The following is a 22,506-nucleotide window of genomic DNA, read 5'->3' on the forward strand; positions in this document are numbered from 1 at the left end:
TTGAAAAGATGATTAAACAAAAGATCAAAAGGTTACACAATAAAGACTATTTTTCACAGCCTTTTTTGCTCATATTTACCAAGGGTGCCAATATTAGTGGAGGGCACTGTAATTGGGGAAGTTGTAGTGGAGTTATAGATCAGGAGTTCATGTGTTCAAATCTCACTGCCGGGATTGGGTCCTTCAACAAGACCCTTCAACAGAAACTTCAGTTGTATTCTGTTTAGGCGAATGTATAGGATTATGGGTCACTATATTATATGCAAGATATGTACAGCAAAATTTACAGCAATTTTTTTACAGTGTAGATAGTAATGCCTCCTGGAAAATCAAGCTTTCAGGCCCCTCTCCCCTTCCCCGATTACATCCATACCCCAGCAGTACAGCCTCGGGCTATGATTGGACACTGATTGTATTTAAGTGTAGCGTGACATCCACATCACATTGAACATGAAATGCAGTGGAACAGGAAATTACATTTACTTCTGGCATGAAGTCCCCCTTATCTACCTATGTAGCTATATTTTGTAATGCACAGCTGTAGAGTACCCGAGCCTCACTACAAGTTTTTCAATGTACAACTGTCCCTGACATTTTGTGCACATGACAAATAAACTTGAAACTTGGAACTTGAGCATTTCATGGTTTAAAAATGTACTGCTGATTGAGTATTATTAAAGATTTTTTTAAAAATAAATTGACATAAGAGGAATGCAATTAAGGTTCTGCTTTTCAGTGTTATAAATGAAACGCAATACAGTTTGTGTAAAAAAAAAATAATAATTCAACAAGGTAATTGATTTTCGTTATGGCATATAATCTCTTCAACTGACTTGCAACCAAATCCATAGGCTTACGTGTAAAATGTGCACTGGCGAGTGAGAAAAAAATGCCAAATGTAAAAGCAGCAAAACAAAGGTCCCATATTTTCACATTCCAGAGCTCTCTGAAATGAGGAATTGCTTATCAGTAGCTGGTATCTTGTGGTGCAGATGTTACACACCTAATAGAAATCTTCCTAATGTTATAGCTTTCCTGCTAGTTTGGGAAATCACTTGTAGTTACCCAGAATTCAGACATTTCCTAATTTGTATTTTATGTGATATAGTACGTTTAAAAAATGTTTTAAACATAATAAATAAATTAAAAAACCCTTGTACTACATTTGTGTATAATACAAATTATATAAAAATTTTAATTTAAAAAATGTATATATATATATATATATATATTGAAATTTATTTATTTATTTTTTAAAATACAGGTTACACTATATAATCTGGCATGTGGAAAATATAGTTTGTCAGTACAAGTTTTGTTTATAAGGCCAATTTTTGCCTTAATAACAAAACTAGATAGTTTGTCAGTACAAGTTTTGTTAATAAGGCCATTTTTGGCCTTATTAACAAAACTAGAACTGACAAACTATATTTTAAATATATATCCTTATAGTATAGCCTTATAGTCACCCAAATCACAATTTCCCAGGGTTTTTTTTTTTTTGCTATATTGACTACAAATTTGCCTGACATGGCAGTTCCACTAAGAAAATCATAATAAGAATAAATAAGCAAAGAAATGCAATACTTTTACTCCATCAAGAACTGCAGATTGAATAAATACACGAACTGAAAATACCACAGTCCCATGCATTTAGCCATCCCTGGGTAATGTGTGAAGTTTCATAAAGCCTACTCTCCTGCTCATGGCCTGCATTTGCATTTGAAACCCATTGATTCATATATTTTATGACACAGGAACACTCACCTGTTATGTGTTTGATACTAACTTTACATGATATTCGCATGACTTTAAATCCTTTTGAGAAGTACAACTTCTCTAAATTGCTCCACTATTTGTTATTATATTCAGCAGCATTCTCAATTTCAAGTAACGTGTTGTTGCGTCTCTGGGCTGCACTGCTTGTAAGGTTTGGGATTGGGCAGTCCTTCTCTGAAAGACATCAACTGAGAAATTGCTTGGTGAAATGGAGTAAGGGAACAGAAGAGAATGAGGCTGAAATAATTTCCAAATTTCACGTCTAATGTAGGAAAGAGGTCAAATCTTTTCACACCCCTTTGGTGCTACTGACACAGTGCATGCTATGTGAAGATGGTTTTGAACACACAGATTGTCAGGCGTTGTTGTCGGGGAGGCAGTGCGGATGGCTAGGGGCACAGCTGTCGTGTAGCAGACCAGCGCAGCTGTGTGTGTGTGTGTGTGTGTGTGTGTGTGTGTGTGTGTGTGTGTGTGTGTGTGTGTGTGTGCGCGCGCAGCAGAACACACTAGGTTGTCTGTGTGAAAGAGAGGAACATGGAGACAAACAAATTGGAAGGGACACAAAGACTCATTGCTATGGTTGCTTTTCAAAATGAGCAAATTCTCAGTTGGGAAAACTCTCATAATTTACTCCGTTTGGTCTAATCATCACAAAGAGGTGTTCTTATCCCAGTTCTGTACCATAACTAAACGATGTTTAAAATAAAACTACCAAGATTACCATAAACATCTCTTTAACTGCTTGAAGTGGTTCTGGTATGTGTGTGTGTGTGGGGGGGGCATCTTTGTGTGAGGAGGAAAATGGGGTTAAAGTTCATTGCTCTGTCTTGTGCAGTGGGCTTCAGAGCCAGTCATGCCTATCCAAATCACCATGTGTTTATCCTATCAGCAGACACATTAATGGGAAAGGTGTGTGTGGGGGGTGGGGTAATCAGGGGGCATGTTTTATATTTGGTGGTTTTGACCTCGCGGGGACATTTAACTGGTCCCCACAAGGAAAACTGTTTTGGGTTTTTTTTCAGCATTTATTTAAAAGAAATAATAATAAAATAGCCCAATTGTTTCGTTTTGATTACTGAAGGTAAGTTTAGGGTTACATTTTAGGTGTAGCATAGCATTAATTAGCTACATTAATATTTATGTCAATGGATGGTCCTCACACCAATAGTAAGACAAATGTGTTTGTGTGTATGTGTGTGTGTGTGTGCATTCCTTATGTAAAGACATGCTGCATTTGACTTGCCTTAAACGGTCATTCGGAGGTCTGAATGAATGCCACATTTGACAAAAACCTGGACACCTCCATGTTCATCTTTTGTTAGCTACAAACTAGCGCTCTAACTGTGATGAAATACTCCTCCTCAAGCAGCAGACTTGAGGAAGTTAGGCAGTGTATAGCCAGTGTTATTCATTTAACGAGCGAATACATCTGTAGGTTGCGATTCTGTATGTGGTCCTGTTGATTAGACGTTAACTAGCGAGGGATTTAAAGTAGATCATACTGTGCTACATGTGATTTTAAATTGTGAAAATGGGCTTGTTGTTATCTAGTGTAGTTTCTGTTCAGCAATGACAAAAACTGATTTCACATACTGCGCAAAGGCAAGAGATCAGGAGAGATCAATGTTCAGTGATGGCCAAAGACTGCAATCAACATCAGTTTCAGTGAAGGTACACAGTCAGCTGTGAAGGATGTTTTGTATTGATCTGATGCAACCAACTTAAAATGCCAAGTGAATAGACGCTGGAACGTTCTTCAACATGTTTCTTTCTTTACTGAGCTCACAATTTTGCCCGAGCAGTCTCAGGTTACAACTAAGTAAACAGCTGGTTAATGAGCAGTGGTCATGTTTCAGGTCAGAACATGCGAGTCAACTGATAAAAATGAATCAACACTGGAGCTGTGTTTATAAATGTGAATGAATAATGGAAGTGCAAACAGGCTGTTAGTGGGAGAGGCAGAAGAAGGCAATGTGTGATAAAATAGATATTATTATTAATATTCACAAAAGATCACCCACAGTTGATATAAATAAATAATTTAAATGTATTTCAGAGACACTCATAAATAATACAACAGTGCCTGAAAATGATATCTATACAATAGTCATTTCTTTGTAAGTTTTATATTAAATAAAAGTGTGTTTACAGGGTTCTCGTGTGTGGCTCTGCGAGGAGGATCAGTATTGGGCCAGCACTGTGGACTCCTGCTCAGGTGGCATTGTGGTTTTCCGCACCGACTATGGACAGGTAAAGCCATTCGTGTGTGCCTGGTGTGTGTGTGTGTGTGTGTGTGTGTGTGTGTGAGAAAGAGAGTAATTATTCAGAAGACAGCAGCGTAACATCTGCTCTACAGACTTCAGAGAAGAGGCTCACCTGACAGTTTGACAGTTGGCATGGTCTAATTTCACATACACATACACACACACACACCTGGGTGTAGCAGGTAAGTTATTACCATGAAGGTTGTCACTTTATCAGTGCACTAAGGGATAAAATGAGATTTAATAAACACATTTGAAATCTCACTTACTAACCCTGCGTCCACACGAGCGATAGAGCATCTGGTGGCCGTTCATTTGATATCCAGCTCTGGAAAAATTTAAAGCTCTATTCAGATACGATATTTATCATCAATTTGCATAGGATAAGAGAATTGCCGAAATGGGTATGTCTTCATCGTTTACATGCTGACGACCCATCACAGCACCCCCGTGCGTCATACGTAACATGGTGCTGCACCTCAGTGTTTGACAATACAACATGGCACCGATGAAACAAAAGAACTGAATGAGACCTGAAACATTGTGTTTAGTTTCAGTTTGGGGAGAGCGACGTTATCAAACGCTGTTTGAACAAATAGTACATAATCATTCCGTTTGGTAGGGGATTGTTCGGGAAGTTTGCGACACATGTCCCTCTATCAAAGTGACATTTGGTGATTGGACTTAAATTTCGAGAACGAATCAACTACCTAAAAAAATACAGAGAGTGCATTCTCAAGGGATTAGTTTAACCTGAGGTTATATTTACAGAAGGTAAAAGATGCTGTGGGAACACGCAGTCCAGAAAAAGTCCTGAAAAATAACTGACATGACCAGTTCGCACAGGATTAAAATCACAGAGAAGCGCTGGTAATTATTAAATTATCCCACCTCCCCATATCAGACTAGTCCTGTCCGAATAGCCCTTCAGAGACCACTCCAAATTTTTCTTAAATCAGCATCTCTACATGTATGGCAGCCATTTTATTCCGGTGTCTAATGAATTCCAACACAAGCACAATTCATTCTACTTAATGTGGTACTGATTAGGTGATCACCTGAACCAAATCTTATTTAACGAGGAAAAGTATAAAAACCACTGTTGTGGTCATCAATATCCTGTTGCAATAGGACCAGCTTGATGGCAAAAACAGTGCTAGTGGTACCTCAGAATGAACTGGAATCCAAAATAACTAAAAAGAAAAGCTTTAAGTGAGGAAAAAGAAGGGTTCCATTCTGGCTTTTCTGGCAGAGGGATACAGTGAGCATCAGGTTGCTTCCACCCTTACAATTTCAAATATGGCAGTTCATAAGAACAGGGTCGAGCAGCAGACATTGGGGACATCAAAGCTACAGACTGACAGAGGGCAAAACCTACTCTCCACTGTCCATTCAAATGTCACTCAATAACCATAGGACGACATCAAGTGACCTACAAAAAGAATAGCAAACGGCTGCTGGGGTGAAGTGCATGGCGAGGATGGTTCAAATCAGGCTCCTAGGGGCAGGACTGAAGTCGTGCAAAGCAAAGAAGAGCCAGACTGAGGCTTGCAAAAGACCATAAGGATTGGACCGTAGAGAACTTCTCTGATGAGTCCAATTTCCAGCTTTGTCCAACACCTGGTTGTCTAATGGTTAGATGGAGACCTGGAGAGGCCTACAAGCCACAGTGTCTCACAATCCACTGTGACAATTGGTGGAGGATCGGTGATGATCTGGGGATGTTTCAGCAAGGCTGGATTTTGGCAGATTTGTCTTTTTGAAGGACTCATGAATCAAGCCAAAACTAAGAAAAACTTACTTCCTTCTGTTCTGACAATTGTTCCCCAACTCTGAGGATTGGTTTTTCCAGCATGACAGTGCTCCATGCCACACAGCCAGGTCAATCAGGGTGTGGATGGAGGACCACCAGATCAACACCCTTTCATAGCAAGCCCAATCTGCAGACCTAAACCCCATTGAAAACTTCTGGAATGTGATCAAGAAGAAGATGGATGGTCACAAACCATCAAACAAAGCCGAGCTGCTTGAATTTTTGTGCTACAAGTAGAATAAAGTTACCCAACAACAGTGTGAAAGACTGATGGAGAGCAGGGTTAGTCCACCTAATATTGATGTCTGTACTTTTCCTAAGTTAAAACATTAGTATTGTGTTGTATAAAAATGAATATGAACTTGTTTTCTTTGCATTATTCAAGGTCTGAAAACTGCATCTTTTTTGTTCTTTTGACCAGTTCACTTTAAGCAAATACATTCTCTAAATGACAATATTTTTATTTGCAATTTGGGAGAAATGTTGTCAGTAATTTATAGAATAAAACAAAACAAAAAAAATCATTTTACTCAAACACGTACCAATAAATAGTAAATCCAGAGAAACAGATCATTTTGCAGTGGTCTCGTAATTTTTTCCAGATCTTTATATACACGCAACACGATGCACAGGCATGATGCAGTAAAGAGACAAATCCCAATGATAGGCTTAAAATGATTCTTATGGCACGTGCGCTATGATTTTTTTCTTAATTTCCCTACTCACGACTTTAGTTCCTACCTGCAATTAGTTCCATTTACTGTTTGATGTGCAAAAATGAAAGAAAAACTTAGTCATGGTTTCATCTTATTCTGTCCTATACGTACAACCTTTCATTAAAAGATATTATGAAGAAAAATAAAGCTTGGAAGGAGGTAGCAAAGCTCATTAGTGTCTCTGTAGAGTGTCTCTTTGTATCTGTTAGCTTGTGCTGCTAATTTGCCAACAAATCTAAAACAAAGCCTGGCACTTAACAAGTATATCAAACAACCAGTTTTCACACTGATTAGTATGTTATTTAACCCTCCTATTACTGTATGTTCACATATCAGTTACATCATGATGTTTACGGCTCAGTTTTGACTCGGTCACCACAAAATAGTCCTAAAACCTATTTTACTCTACAATTTAATTTGACACTACTTACCGACTACTCACACATCAACAACACAAAGATTAACTTTTATTGTTTTACTTGTCCATCATTTTTCACAACAGAGCATTCATTTTCATTACAAATGGATATAGTCTAATATTATGGTGTAAGAACCATATATTCTATTTGATTATCTCTAGCATGTGTATACTTCACTGATATTTTATTTGTGTTCATGACTTCACATTATGAAGAAATTCAATTCAAATCCTTTTATGTAACGGGTGAAAATTGACCCATATATACTATATGGCCAAAACCCCTGTATGTCCTATATGGACCCTGACCATCAAACCCATATGTGAGTGTTGAATATCCCATTCCAGATTTAGCCACCATTTTCTGTTATAATAACCTCCACTCTTCTGGGAAGGCTTCCCACTAGATTTTGGAGTGTGGCTCTGAGATTTGTGTCTATTCACCCACAAGAGCATTTGGCACTGTCGGCATTCCAGTTCACCCCAAAGGTGGAGTTGAGGTCAGGGCTCTGTGCAGGACGCTCAAGGTTTCCACACTAACCTTGGCTCTTCTCTGAGCTGGCTTTGTGCAAAGGGGTATTGTCATGCTGGAACTGGTTAGGGACTTCTACTTAAAGTGAAGATAAATACATTCTAGACACTTGTGTGCTTCCAACTTTGTGGCAACAGTTTGGGGAAGAAGCACATGCCATTCCATATGAATATATCCCTTTATTTATTTTGTTGCACATCAATGTCCTCATCAGAGGATAATTCCTAATGCTCTGATTTGATTTCAACATTGTCTTCTGTTTCAGATGCCTCTTCCTCTATTTCACTATCAGCACAGCGTCTTGTAAATCATGGCCATCTTCTTGCACAATGATATCATGGACAGTCTGCAAAGCTCTATTTAGTCATTACAGTGGCAGCAGAGTTCAGCGAGAAATCTTGGCACTCTTTAATCAGTTTCACCTTTTCCCTGTTAGGTCTGGGTTATGCTTTCCTGCGAGAAATATTTAATTCCTGTGGACAGAGTGTGTGTGTGTGTGTGTGTGTGTGTCTGTGTGTGTGTCTGTGTCCAATTGCATGCACTTGCATGGCAGGGTCATGAGACACATACAGTACATACATGTACACATGTACACAGTCACACTCAGGGACTGCTCAGATTCCTGTCCTAATCTCACCATATTAATTTCAATATGTTTGTTTTGGACCCAATATATAAAGGTTTAATTGGTTTAATGGATTGATTCAGATGGAAACCATTCTGGAAATGAACCAGCTACCCACTAAGGTGAGATCATAGAGGAACCAGAGGGGGCACGAATAATTGCAAACAGATGAAATAGGAGATAAAGGAAGTAGAGTTGAGAGATTCATTTTACTTGCCCTTTTATGTTCTATTCTTTTCTCCTTTTTCCTTCAATGTCACTTGAAATTATTTGTTATTAACTCGTTTTTATTCCTGTTTTCAGTACTCCCTAAAAAGAGAGCTCACTTTCTTACGTACACAAACACACACGTTTGTCTTACTATCCTTGTGAGTAAATTCGAATAAATAATGTGGGAAATTAGAGAAACGGCTGCCACTTCAGTAGACCTACACAGTAAGAGCAATAAATTATACACACACGGACATGGACACACCAAGGGTTTCCTGCTCACAAAGGGTATTAAAATGTAACACATGGTCTGTTCTTTCTTTGTACAAAAAAAGAGCTTGAGTGCACACTCTTGCTTTCTCTTTCTCTCTCTCTCTCTCTCTCTCTCTCTCTCTCTCACACACACACACACCACACACACACACAAAGTTAATGTGTAATGGGTTCTGTGTTTTCTCCATGCCGTAGTTATACATGTGTGTTCAAACAAATAATGAGAAAAACAGCTGCCACTTACCCAGGCGCTTCCACTGGACCTACACAGCAATAAATTACAATCACATATACACACACACATGCACACACAGACACAGACACACACACACACACACACACACACACACACACACACACACACATACACACAGCTTCCTCCCGTTACTCTCTCACTCTGGTTGGAATATTTCTGGTTCTTAGTATATTTTCCATGACTGTCCAAACCATAATCATTGTGTTGGAGTAAAGCACTCCCTATTTTACACACACACACACACACACACACACACACTTCTGATAAAGACACTCATCCTACATTCTTAAGGTTTCTGTTTATATGTGTGTGTGTATGTGTGTTTAGGTGTACACGTATAAGCAAAATGCTTTGAGCAGGCAGAGAGTGTACGAGATGCACAGTAGCAGTGTGTGTGGTGTGGAGGACATGGCATTGTTACAGGACCTGCATGAGGGAGCCATCCTACACAACCTTCACCTGAGATACACACAGCGCAGTATATATGTGAGTATAAAACACACACACACACAGACCTTAACTACACTAAGTGCAATACATTATAATGCACGTACACACAAAGACACACATACACACTACAACGGAAAATGCAGAGACACACTCTCCTGGGATAAATACACAGTTGCAGGACATCTGTTATATAACTTGCACCACCATCGGACCGAATAGAAGAGGTGTGAGCGTGTTTCTTCAACGGTGACTATTTGAATCTTCGTAAAGCACTGATCAGCAGATATGGGAGTGCATGTGGTTTTTTTTTCAGGGGGGGGTTCTTCGATAACGAGATCAGTAAGTGTACCTCCAGGCCATTTATTATAATATTGAAAAGGAACACATAATCCTGGCCATTCACTGTGTATTGTACAGCAGCATTTTCCTTGCATGCAACATACCTTATTCATCTCATCATCACTGATGTGTTAGAGCAGGGCTAGTGAAACACTGCTTCCCTAAAGCGTTTCTATTTGTTTTCACTTGAATCATGTTGGATTCAACCAATTCTAAAACCCAAGTTAAATTTTATCTCAGTTAAATATTTTACATCACAAAACTATTTTTTCAACAGGGCTGTGTAGACTTTTTATGTCCACTGTATTTCATGGTCAGATGTGGGCCAAAGGTTTAGGAGGTGGTGAGATATAATACACATACAACATTTATTAGATTAGATATTTTATATGTGATACATTAGTCGTATATTACTATTCAGACAGGGTAAGATTTCCACACACACAGTATGTTTGTAATGCTGCAGTATAAACACAGTGGATTAGCAATCTCTGTATAAACCACAGATTTGGTTGGGACTAAAATCCTAGAGATAAACCGGTAATAATACACCACTAAATAAATATAAATATATTTGACTATATACTGAATATGTAACTAATCCAATCTAAATATGGCTACAGAGATCTTTTGTTTAATAAACCTTTAGTGAAGGTAGATGAAGGCCTTTTATGGAAGGTATGCAGTGTGTAATATTAACACAACTTGTGAGCTCCCAGATGGTAAAACCATCTGGGAGCAAGATTTGTTGATGCATGTAGTGGTGCTGCTCACAGAATCTGAGCTTTATTTTGATCCAAGCAGAGTTGCTTACAGGCTGCCTATAATTTTTTTTTTATGTATTTTATTTTGACAGTCATTTAACTCATAAATCCAAAAGTGGTTATACAGTATGTTTTCATGAAGGAAAATAAGCCTTTATTTTAAAAGGTTCAATAAAATCGTGTGGGGATTATGGCAGGAGAAGTGAAAACTGTCATGATCAAGTCCTCAGAGAATGAATATTAGGTAATTTATATGACCAGGATAAATATGTTTCCACATGCTACAATGCATGATTTATATTTTAACAAACAGGTAGCCTACAACTCTCCGAAACTGTCTGAACGGTATAATCCTACACTAAGCAATATGTTGTAAATAGTGTGCCAATAAAATACAGTTGCCTCCAAAAGTAATGGAACAGCAGGACTGATTCTTTTGTTTTTGTGATACAATTAAGACATTTGAGATATGAGATCTGTCGACAGGTCAGAATTTCAGCTATCATTTCCTGATATTTGCATTTAGATGTGTTAAACAACTTAGAACATGTCATCCGATTTTTAAGTGAGCAAAAGTATACGAGCAGATTAAAGTAAATAGCACTTTACAATATTTGGTTGAATATCCCTTGCTTGCAATAACTGCATCAAGCTGATGACCCACGACACTGGGCATGTCCAGTAATCCATGTCCATAAACCATGACAAACTTTTATTATTAGCACATTCTGTGGGCTTAATGGCTTAGGTGTAATGATTTTATTAGTTTTAAACCTGGTGCATTAATATAGAATTCAAACATTTTGATACAGTCACAGGTGTGCCAAGGATTTTACAATGACCTCAAAACATATAACTATTTTTATAATAGACCTTAAGTATAACTGGCCCCCTCTTACATTAGCCTTTAATATGCTTGCCTTCCTGTCTGGACACAGGATTAACTGGATTTTGTCTAGGTAATTACCACTAATTAGCCGTATTACAGAGTTGAAGTGATTGGCATTCACGTGTATACAATAGGGTGCATCAGTGGACACAGTGTGGATTTATCCATCCATCCAGCCATTTTCTGTACTGCTTAAGCCTATCCCAAAGGACTCAGGGAACAAGGTGGGGGACACCCTGGACAGGGCAGGGCACAATCACACATGCACTTATACACCCATTCACACACTACAGACAATTTAGACATGCCAATCAGCCTATAACACATTTCTTTGGCCTGTGGGAGGAAACCAGAGTACCTGAAGGAAACCCTTGAAGTAAATGTAGAACATGCAAACAAAGGGTAGAGGCGGGAATCGAACCCCCAACCCCAGATATGCAAGGCACACATGCTAGTGACTAAGCCAACATGTCCCCATGTAGATTTTTCAGCAAGGAAAATGAGTTACTATCTGTATTACAGGAAATACATTTTTAGTAGGTGGTATAAAGTACATGTAATAGAGAAAATGGAATGTAGTTTTCTTGAGTGTGGTTTCTTCTGTGTGTGTGTGTGTGTGTGTATGAGAGAGAGAGGGAGAGACTACATGTTTTATGAGTCAGCATGATGTCTTAGCAGGTATGGAGTTACACTTGGGCCAGTAAAGAGTTCCACATTGGAAACAGGTTTTCAGTGGACTAAAATGCTAACACACAGCTCATGTTGCAGGTTTACACAGCAGTAGTATTCCCCATATGAATCATTTACACTGCTGATGCTGGGCAACACTTTAAAATGCCTGATTTTGTGTCCACCTGCATTTAAAGTGTATTGTGTTGCACAAAATGTTGCAGTAGCACGTAGCAAGGTCAAAGGTCAATAGGACCAAGTGGGGAAAAAAGAAAGAACATATCTGTGTGTGCTTTGTGAGTTTGTTAGGATGGAAGCTCAACACTTTTATATTTAATTTACATTTTAAATTCTAACCACAGTTGATTTCTTACAAATAAAAGGTCATTAAGACAAACCTAGTCAGTGTTTAAGTGAAATTTTAACATTATTCCTGATGAAGCTTTATACACTGTTGCCATTTTCTCAACCAGCTTCATAAGGAGCTTTACCCAGGAAGCTTTTCTTTGGGGAAAAATAAATAAATAAATGGCCAAGCTCCTCAGTGCATCTCCTAAATTCTAAATGAAATCTGGCAGTTTGGAGAAACAATTTAATTTTAAGTACAAACTTACTTATTAAATTACAGAAATGAAAGGGGCACTCACTTCACTATTTACATTTGTCTTAGAGCAGTGGTCACCCTCTTCCCTGTGATCTACCTTCCTGCAGGTTTCATCTCAAACCAAAATATAACACACTTGTTTTACTTGATCAAGAACTTCTTAAAGCAATGATTAGATGGTCAGGTGGTTACAATTATGGTTAGAACTAAAGTCTTCAGGAAGGAAGCTCTCCAGGAACAGGCTTGGTGACCACTGTCTTCAAAACTAATTTTAACCACAATTTTTATTAAAATGTCTTTATGACCATGAAAAACATATTCAAACTACTGTGTACAAACCTTTTGATTCATAGTAGATATAACTGGGTGATTAACACTTGACAAAATTTATTTGAATCTTTATTAGTTTTACTCTTAATTCAAATAAAAACATTAAAATAAAATCATAATAAAAATAACCTTTTTTGTCAAACATTTTATCGTTTATCAGAGTATTACTGTTTTTTTTTTTTAATTGTTCCTCAATGACCTTATCACTGTAGTACTGACGTAATGAGACACAGGCCCGCTGTTAGTTAATGATTAGCCTGAGAACCTGTCCGCAGAGTGAGGCTTTTCACCACACTACAACACCTCATACTGAAGATTTTAATGAAACCTGGTTTTACAGGCACGGTACTGCTGCTATAATATACATGGCTTAGTGGTTAGCATGTTCGCCTCCAGGGTCCACGGTTTGATTCCCGCCGGGGCCATGTGTGTGTAGAGTTTGCATGTTCTCCACATGCTGCGGGGATTTCCTCTGGGTACTCTGGTTTCCTCCCCCAGTCCAAAGACATGCATGGTAGGCTGATTGGTGTGTCTAAAGTGTCTGTAGTGTGTGAATGGGTGTGTGAGTGTTTATGTATGTGATTGTGCCCTGCGATGGACTGGCACCCTGTCCAGGGTGTACCCTGCCCTGTGCCCGATGCTCCCCTGCAACCCTGAAGAAGGAGTAAGCGGTAGAAGATGGATATATATATATATATATATATATATATATATATATATATATATATATATATATATATTGTAGGATTTCTTTTTAATGTATTCAATTTTAATATGGGCCTTTTGCATCCTCCTACATGTCTGTATCAAACTAATAGACAATGTAATTAAATAATAGACAAGCTTTTATTTAATTACACTGCTCCATGTTACCTAGCAACATCTGCATGAAAGATTACACTATCTACATGTAGTGCATGGACCAAACACACATGGTGTATATGAGCTATCTGTCCACACAGACAGAATAATGAACAAAAGAAAATCTTGGGCCTTTTTAGGAGATATTTTAGGCTTTAAAAAAGTCAACTTAAAGAAATAAGAGGACACCTGGTGGGAAACATGTGACATTCTGTTGCTCATGAGAAATTTGTTAATCACCAGTTTTGGCCTAACTATGACAATGGCCAGGATAGTTTCTCTCATTATACACTTAACTTCAGAAATGTTGGCACCCTTCATATTGTGTATAAACTAAACAATGTACAGAATAATTCAGATTTTTCAGTCAAACTATTAGATGAACTACTTACCTTTCTTTTAAGATAAAAATAATTTCCATCATTACTTCTTTGTTAAATAACGATATTTTGTCTTAAAAATCTATGGCAAAATAATGACACCCTAAAGTATATTTAAATAACAAATTTGTTGCAGCGTGTTATTTTAGGTTAAGAACTATTCAGTCATATGAGAAAACAGTTCAAATGTAATACCAATTTCAGCTTTCATTCTACTTCTAATATGCATGAAAACACAATAATCAAAAATATTGGGTTTATTGTCTGCAGAATCTATCACAGAATCTATAATGAGAGTAACAACAATGTGTTTAGGGATATAGCAAACACATTCAGTTATAATTGTTCTAGGTTACTGAAATCATGGGCCAAGAATTGGAAGTGATGATTACAGCTTACTCTGTATTTAAGTCTGTTTATGGCGTTTTCATGAAAAATCTGTTTCTAATGGAATAAATTTAATGAAAAGCTTCATTTTTTTTCTTCTCCGCTCTCATAACCTTCTCTTTTATTAACTAGGTTCTCAATAAAGCATGGACATGTGTTGTGTCCATCCATATTGGGTTGTATGAATATACCCATTGTGGTTGTACCTTTGCTTCTTTTGTGCTTTTATTTTCTTTGTTCCTCAATGACCTTAACACTGTAGTACTGACGTAATGAGACACAGGCCCGCTGTTAGTTAATGATTAGCCTGAGAACCTGTCCGCAGAGTGAGGCTTTTCACCACATTACAACACCTCATACTGAAGATTTTAATGAAACCTGGTTTTACAGGCTCGACACTGCTGCTATAATATATATGGCAAAAATCATTCACTTTTATACGAAGATTTGAGCTTAGTAACATTTTTAACATTGACACATTGAGATATATATATATATAAACATTTAACTGCCAATTTGATTAATGTGTTTAACTAATCTATGTATATTCACATTTAATTATGTGAAATCCAAAAGCATATACAGTTCAGTAGGAACGCCTGTTCATTCATACAGTTATCCAATCAGTCAATCATGTGGCATCACTATGCATAAAGTCATGTAGATACAGGTCAAGAGCTTCAGTTAATGTTCACATCGAACATCAGAATGCCAGGCTGCCTCTATGAGACCCATGAGCAAGGCCCTTAACCCTATCTGCTCCAGGGACACTGTATCATGGCTGACCCGGTACCCTGACCCAATCTTCCTAAACACTGGCATATGCAAAGAGAAGATTTTCACTGTACTGTTCTTTCTAAACTTTTCATATTGGATTTGGCAGTGTACTGAAATAATTAGGTCTTGGGAGAACTGTGAGCTGTACAGACCTTTATGTATGTATTAGGTGTGATGCTTCTGTTGCAAGAACATCACCTTTAGGGTGTGCAAAATGTATCAATAATTTAAATAAAGGTTGCTTTCTTTTTTGTTTGTTTGTTTGTTTGTTTTTGAAAGTGGGTAAATGGAAAACAGCTAGGTCAACCGTCTGCTAATTTGTCCAGTCCACTCAATGTCTACGTTTCAATTCTGTCTATATTCGGGATGCAGCCATATTCCGAATACGATGTTTATATGCATAGAGGCATAGGAATATTCCTGTATACATGCTTGTTGTAAGTATGTCTGATTTGCCATTCCTAAATACATAGCCTACAGATATGCATCTGTTTGCACGCATAATTCCAGTGGATTTTCTGAATAAGGTGTTTACATGCAACAAATTGCCAATTAAAACAGCCATATTACAGGGGTGGGAATCAGAATATTGTCTTAATCTGAATCAGGCAATAGGATTGCGGTGTTTACATGACATAATGCTATTTTGAATTCCAGTTAATATTGAAATATTGCTGTGCATGTAAACATAATCAATTTGTTGTTTATTAAGGACAAGTTAGGTTGTACAAGACCCAGACTTTTTAATAACAGATAAATAATGGCTGCATTAGCCTAGCAACCTAGCAAATCAAGCACTGAAGAGAGAATGCACCTTTCAAAAGCGTGCTGATTTTCTAGCTCATGATGATGATGAATGGCTCAGGAGTTGATATCGTCTTCCTATAGACCCGTTCTAGTAGTCTGGAGCGCAGAACACACTGTAATTGTGCTATACTCTTACATGTGCAAGTGCTCTCTACCTTGTGGTTTCTAGCTACAGGTTCATTTCCTTTATTGACTGCACTTCACATGTTAAAAGAACATCAACTTCAGACTCAGTGAAATTTCTCTTCTTTGTTGCCTTTTGAGCCATTTGATCTGTGTGTGTTTGTTGCTGGACATGCATACTACTAACACTGATATGCAAATTATTTAAATAATGGACAGAATGGAGAAACTGGTTCAAGTCTTGTCGAGCCCATTTCAATTGTATACCCATTTTTTAAAAATATTATTTTATACAAATTATTTTTGAGTTTTTTAGGAACAAATTTAGCATGTTCTATAAATAAGGTCTTTAGATAGATTACTTACTGCATGTGTTCAAATTCTGCTCATTTATATGAATGTAAATAATTCTGAAGTGCACTGTGTATAGGGATTATTTTTAACCACTGATAAGAACAGACCTAGTGTCTGCTGTTAGACAAGACAGTCTGAAAGATTGTGAGCTGGTGGGATAATTGGTGGCAGATGGAAACTGATTAATCCTGAATAGATCTCGCATTTGTACAAGCCTGACATAAGAGACTAAGTGCAGTGTGTGTTATCTTGTATGTTCTTTTCGTTTTTTTCTTTCTTTTTTTTTTTTTTACATTGCATGCATATTCCTGCATTGTAACCATTGCATTTTAAGCTGTTTAAGCATCCATACGTGTCTGTGTGTATGTATGCATTTTAAAAAGGGCTGTCTCCTAAAGCAATGTCCTCTGGAATGTCTCCCTCAGTCAGATCAAATTCCATAGCATTTAACACACAAAGGACTCTCTCTGTTTCTCTCTCTCTCTCCCTCACTCACTCTCTCCCTGTCTCTGTCTTTCTTCCTCTCTCTCTCTCTCTCTCTCTTGCTCTGATTATAAACAGCTGTGCTCTTTTTCCCCATCGTCAGGACAGAGCATGGTAGGCTAGCTACCCGCTCTTTTAACCACATCAAACACACACAGTTGGAATACTGAATTCATGAGAAAGTTTATTTCTTTATTTAAGGCCCTCTCTCTCTCTCTCTCTCTCTCTCTCTCTCTCTCTCTCTCTCTCTCTCTCTCTCTCTCTGTGTGTGTAACAGCAGGAAATAGCTATGTTTGCGTTTAGTTTGGAGCTGTAGCTGCTCATATTACAACTTACAGTTCTCTCTCTCTCTTTCACACACACACATACACACTGCAATTAGTTAGCCTGTGTGTGTGTGTGTGTGTGTGTGTATGGATTGTATGTGTATCTTTAAATGCTAGAGTGTGTGTTTTCTGGTTGATAGGTTACCAAAAACTGCTGCTGCTTTCTTTAGTTTCCCTTTGTCTTTGTGTTTAGTTACAGTATGTGGACACTGCAGCTTATTAAAGTCTTGATAACTACTAAATCGTACTCAATTACAATGTTTGAGTTAACATTGGATTTTTTTTCTCTCTTTAAATGATTCCTAATCTTATACATAGTTTCCTGTTGTTCACACAATACGAGGTGACTCACACCCACCTGCTAATGTTAACTACCAGCTATGAGCTAGCATACACAGAGAAAAGTCAACATGGGGAAGTGTCCAATTTAGTATCCAAAAGTTGCTGAAGAACAGCACATATTCTAGCAGAACGTACGGTCTGTCAACAACTAAACTCACAGCAGACTACGACAAGTTTTTTAAATGCACTTTAGTGGTGTGTTGATGTGGGAGGTCTGTATTTTCTTTCCTGCAGAATAAACACAAAACCGTTTTCCTTAGAAGTGAATTTTTTTTTTCATACAAGTTCTGTTAATAGCAATGTGTGTGTGTGTGTGTGTGTGGTGTCTAGGAAGTCACAGGCTCAGTATGTATTGGGCGGGATGGTTGGGCATTTAAATTTCTTACTAATTTAAATCCACAGATTTGCTATTTAAATCAAGTTTCAACAGTCATCCATATGTATTTGCATATTAGATGTAAAGTAGGTCAGTATGCACTACTGACTGATACACACAAAAACACACAAACACAGACCAATTTGAAATGATATAATATTGTTATTTCTCCTAATTCATCCTCTCTTTCTCTTTGTAGACGTATATCGGGTCTATATTAGCAGCAGTGAACCCGTACCAGCGGTTGCCGGAGCTTTATGATGTTTCGGCGGTGGAGAGGTACAGTCGGCATCACCTGGGGGAAATCCCACCTCACATTTATGCCATCGCCAATGAGTGCTACCGCTCGCTCTGGAAACGCAACAACAATCAGTGTGTGCTCATTAGGTACAGTGAGAACACACACACACACACACACACACACACACACACATACAGAACATGCACACATGCACCTTATTGTGAAACTGTTAACGTGTCAGTTAGTGAGCATGTATTTATGGCCTCCTGTGTATGGTGTTTTTAGCTTCGTGCTGTTTTATAGATTAGGATTCTCATTACCCAGCAGTTTAAACTGCCTACCTCTTAACGTACGTGTGTGTGTGTGTGTGTGTGTGTGTGAGAGAGATGCACTAAAGTCCCAGGAGAACCATCTACTTTTACAGAAAAGGTCGTTTAACTTGACATTACAAACAGCCACATTTACTTGCCAAATCTATCTCTAGCAATCTTTTTTCAATCCAATAAATACACCGTTTCTTACATAAGTATTCACACCCCCAGACTTTCATGTTTTGTAGGAACTGAAATTGTCTCGAGTTTCGATGATTTACACAGTATGTCAGTATTATATACAGAAATTATATAATAATAATTCAATTGCAGTTGAATTTTTTTATTTTCGTGGCACAAAGGTTAATTCAACCGAAAAGCAGGCATTTGTTGTTTGCATCAGATATCAGGATATAAACTTTTGGTCAACAGGATTTTTCATGTCTTGCGACAGATTTTAGAGCTTAGACAGCTACAGATTTGACTTGGGCATTCTGGCACACTGAGGTTCTTGGATTTGATGCACTCCAGTGTACAAAGAAAAAAGCATCCCCACGACATGATGCGACCGCCACCATGCTTCACTGTGAAGATAGTGTTCTCAGGGTGATTTCCACATGTTTGCTTACTCTCCAAAAGAGATTTCATATGGTTCTTTTTCAAGAATGGCTCTTTTCTCACACTGTTTCATAAAGACCAGCTTTGTGGCATGCCTGAGATATGGGTGTCCTGTGAACAGCTTCTACCATCTGAGCAGCGTTACCATTGGATTCTTAGTTGCATCTCTGACTAATGCCATCCCGAACCATCCATTGAATTTTGGTGGATGGCCTCCTCTAGGCACGTGCCATATTCTTTTCCATTTTTAATAATGGATGGAATGTTACTCTTTAGGATATTCAAAATTTGGGACAGAACTTTCTCTTTCTTGGTCGTCATGATGCCGTTTGCAGAAAGGTTGATGCCATGTAACTAATTATGTGATTTCTGATGGCAATCAGTTGCACCAGAACTAATTTCCGTGTTTCACAATAATGAGGGTGAATACTTGTGTACTCATACCCTTTACATGTTTTTTTATTTATAATTTATAAATTGCACTTCAATATGTTGGGATGTTTTGTGTAGTTTCATGACATACAATATAATCCTAAAAATAAAAAATGAAAAGCATTTCAGATCCAGGTAACACTGGAAAAGGGGAGTGAATATTTATGCAAGATATTGTTCCTTGCTCCAGTAATGTCTTTGCAACACAGTGTTACCGCTGGAAACCAGTGTATAGATTTGTGTATACACTGAAGTGCAAATAGCCAATCAGATTGTAACCATTAACAAAGTAGCCAGTACGATAGGTTTGTGATGCTCATGGGTGGAACGTCTGAGACTGAGACTAGTGCAGCAGAGTTCATGTGGTTTGTCTCAGAGGTCAAACTGGTCTAGGATATCTGTCTGTTTCTGTGCTATTCTCATCTCATCTCATCTCATCTCTTCTGAGAACCAGGAACAGAGCTCTATAAACCTGTCAGACCTGTTGGTTTTGAAGAGCTGCTGTGTGTGTGTGTGTGTGTGTGTGTGTGTGTGTGTGTGTGTGTGTGTGTGTGTGTGTGTGTGTGTGTGTGTGTGCCACAAACAAATCTGATTCATTTATCAGACCTACCAGCACTACATTCTGCCTCATATGAAATATGAATAAGGAAATGCAACAGATTTTTGACAGCAGTTACATTAAGTACATTTTTCTTCAAGTTTTGTCTAGCGGATTTTTTTTCTCCACAAAGCTGCCGATTGTGAATATTGACTGCGTATGTAGCGTTTCCCACAACAAGATGCTTCCAACCATCTTAAAACATTCTGTGAAAATGCCACAGAAGAACCGGTTCTGGGCCAGAAAAATTTGCTTGTTTTCTGGAATGAAAAACTGCTGATGTCCAGCGGCTTAGAGATGACATTATTTGTTGCCATGACAACTCAAGTCATGCAGTAATATTAATATGGATTTGGTCCCTCTTTACTGTTATAATAACCTCCACTCTTCTGGGAAGGCTTTCCACTATTTTTTATAATGTTGTTGTGGGGATTTGCCCATTCAGGCACAAGAGCTCGACATTGATGTCATGTGCGAATGCCTGGCACGTGGTCAACGTTCCAATTCATTTTTACAGGTGTTCAGTGGGGTTGAGGTCACTTCAGTGTGCAGGCCACTTGAGTTCTTCCATTCTAACTTTGGCAAACAATGTCTTCATAGAGCTTGCTTTGTGCACAGGGGCATTGTCGCGCTGAAACAGGTGAAGTGTTAATTCCAGTGAAGGGAAATTGTAATGCTACAGTGCACAAAAACCGCAGTTTACTTTGATTTGATTTGAATGAAGTCAGTGATTTGCTGACGTCGCGATTTTTTGATGTGCATCGAGAAATTTTTCCAGTAAGCGTGTTTCCATCATAGATTGTGTGCATAAAGAAATTATCCGGCACAATTGAGTGCATATGTTTTTTATGTGCATTTTGGATTTTATTTGCATCTGGTGTTTAAATCCAGCGGGCTTTTTTATGCGACATCCCAAAATACAAAAATGGAAATATAAAAAACACACGTATTGAAACATAGCCATTGTCATATATGTTCGATAATCCTTATGAGGCATTGCTGCCTTAAATGGTAAATGGCGCACTTATATAGTGCTTTTTATCCAACGCACTTTACACTGTGTCTCATTCACCCATTCACACACACACACACCCACACACCAATGGTAGCAGGAGCTGCCATGCAAGGGCACTAGCTTACCATCGGGAGCAACTTGGGATACAGTGTCTTGCCCAAGGACACTTCGACATGTGGAGTCACCCAGGCCGGGAATCAAACCGCCAACTCTACGATTAGTGGACAACCTGCTCTACCAACTGAGCCACAGCCGCCCACCTGCTTTAAAAGTATATCCATCCATCCATCTTCTACCGCTTACTCCTTCTTCAGGGTGGCGGGGGAACCTGGAGCCAATCCCAGGGAGCATCGGGCACAAGGCGGGGTACACCCTGGACAGGGTGCCAATCCATCGCAGGGCACAATCACATACACACTCACACACCATTCATACACTACGGACACTTTAGACACGCCCATCAGCCTACCACACATGTCTTTAGACTGGGGGAGGAAACCGGAGTACCCGGAGGAAACCCCCGCAGCACAGGGAGAACATGCAAACTCCGCGCACACACACAGCCCCGGCGGGAATTAGGAACCTGGACCTGGACCCTGGAGGTGTGAGGTGAACATGCTAACCACTAAGCCAACGTGCGCCCCTGCTTTAAAAGTATATCTCAAACTATTCTTTTACAGGTACACCATATGGCCAAAACAGCCTAGGCAGCAAGGCAAAATTATTGCTGAAGAAAATAGGAATATTCTCGCAAAAATCAATTAAACACGGCCTACACTGCTAATGCTAATGATAACAAAATATTGAGCAGTTGCACCCCCAGGAAATAGTTAAAAGTAATATAAACATGTTGCATCGATAACAATATTAGGGGTGTAGCAATCTGAAACTAGCCCAAAACCTATTGTGGATTAAAAATGGCAGTCATATGTTTCTTTTTTCCTACGTCTTTGTGTCGAAAAATTTGTGGTTAACACCCACTGTGATAAGTTTCAAAGTTAGCAAGATTCATGCATAAAAGCCGTACTGACGTCAGTCTCAAGGGCATTCACTCTCAAAAGTCATGCAGATGTCTGTGTTTTTGAATCCTGCATTCTCTACTTCCTGAATGTGAACTTTATGATCGCTTTGGTGATTTCATTAA

At 38.4% G+C, this 22,506-nt stretch overlaps 1 protein-coding gene across 1 annotated transcript in view; it reads left to right on the plus strand.

Annotated features, from left to right (window-relative positions):
- myo10 (myosin X) overlaps positions 1-22,506 on the plus strand; it is an 80,917-nt gene that overhangs the window by 15,764 nt on the left and 42,647 nt on the right. Inside the window, exons 2-4 of the mRNA XM_017495727.3 lie at positions 3,931-4,029; positions 9,214-9,372; positions 18,347-18,534. Of these exons, the coding sequence (XP_017351216.1) occupies positions 3,931-4,029; positions 9,214-9,372; positions 18,347-18,534 (446 nt within the window). The remainder of the gene's footprint in view (positions 1-3,930; positions 4,030-9,213; positions 9,373-18,346; positions 18,535-22,506) is intronic.

Source organism: Ictalurus punctatus, chromosome 20 (genome assembly GCF_001660625.3).
Source record: "Ictalurus punctatus breed USDA103 chromosome 20, Coco_2.0, whole genome shotgun sequence".
NCBI lineage: Eukaryota > Metazoa > Chordata > Actinopteri > Siluriformes > Ictaluridae > Ictalurus > Ictalurus punctatus.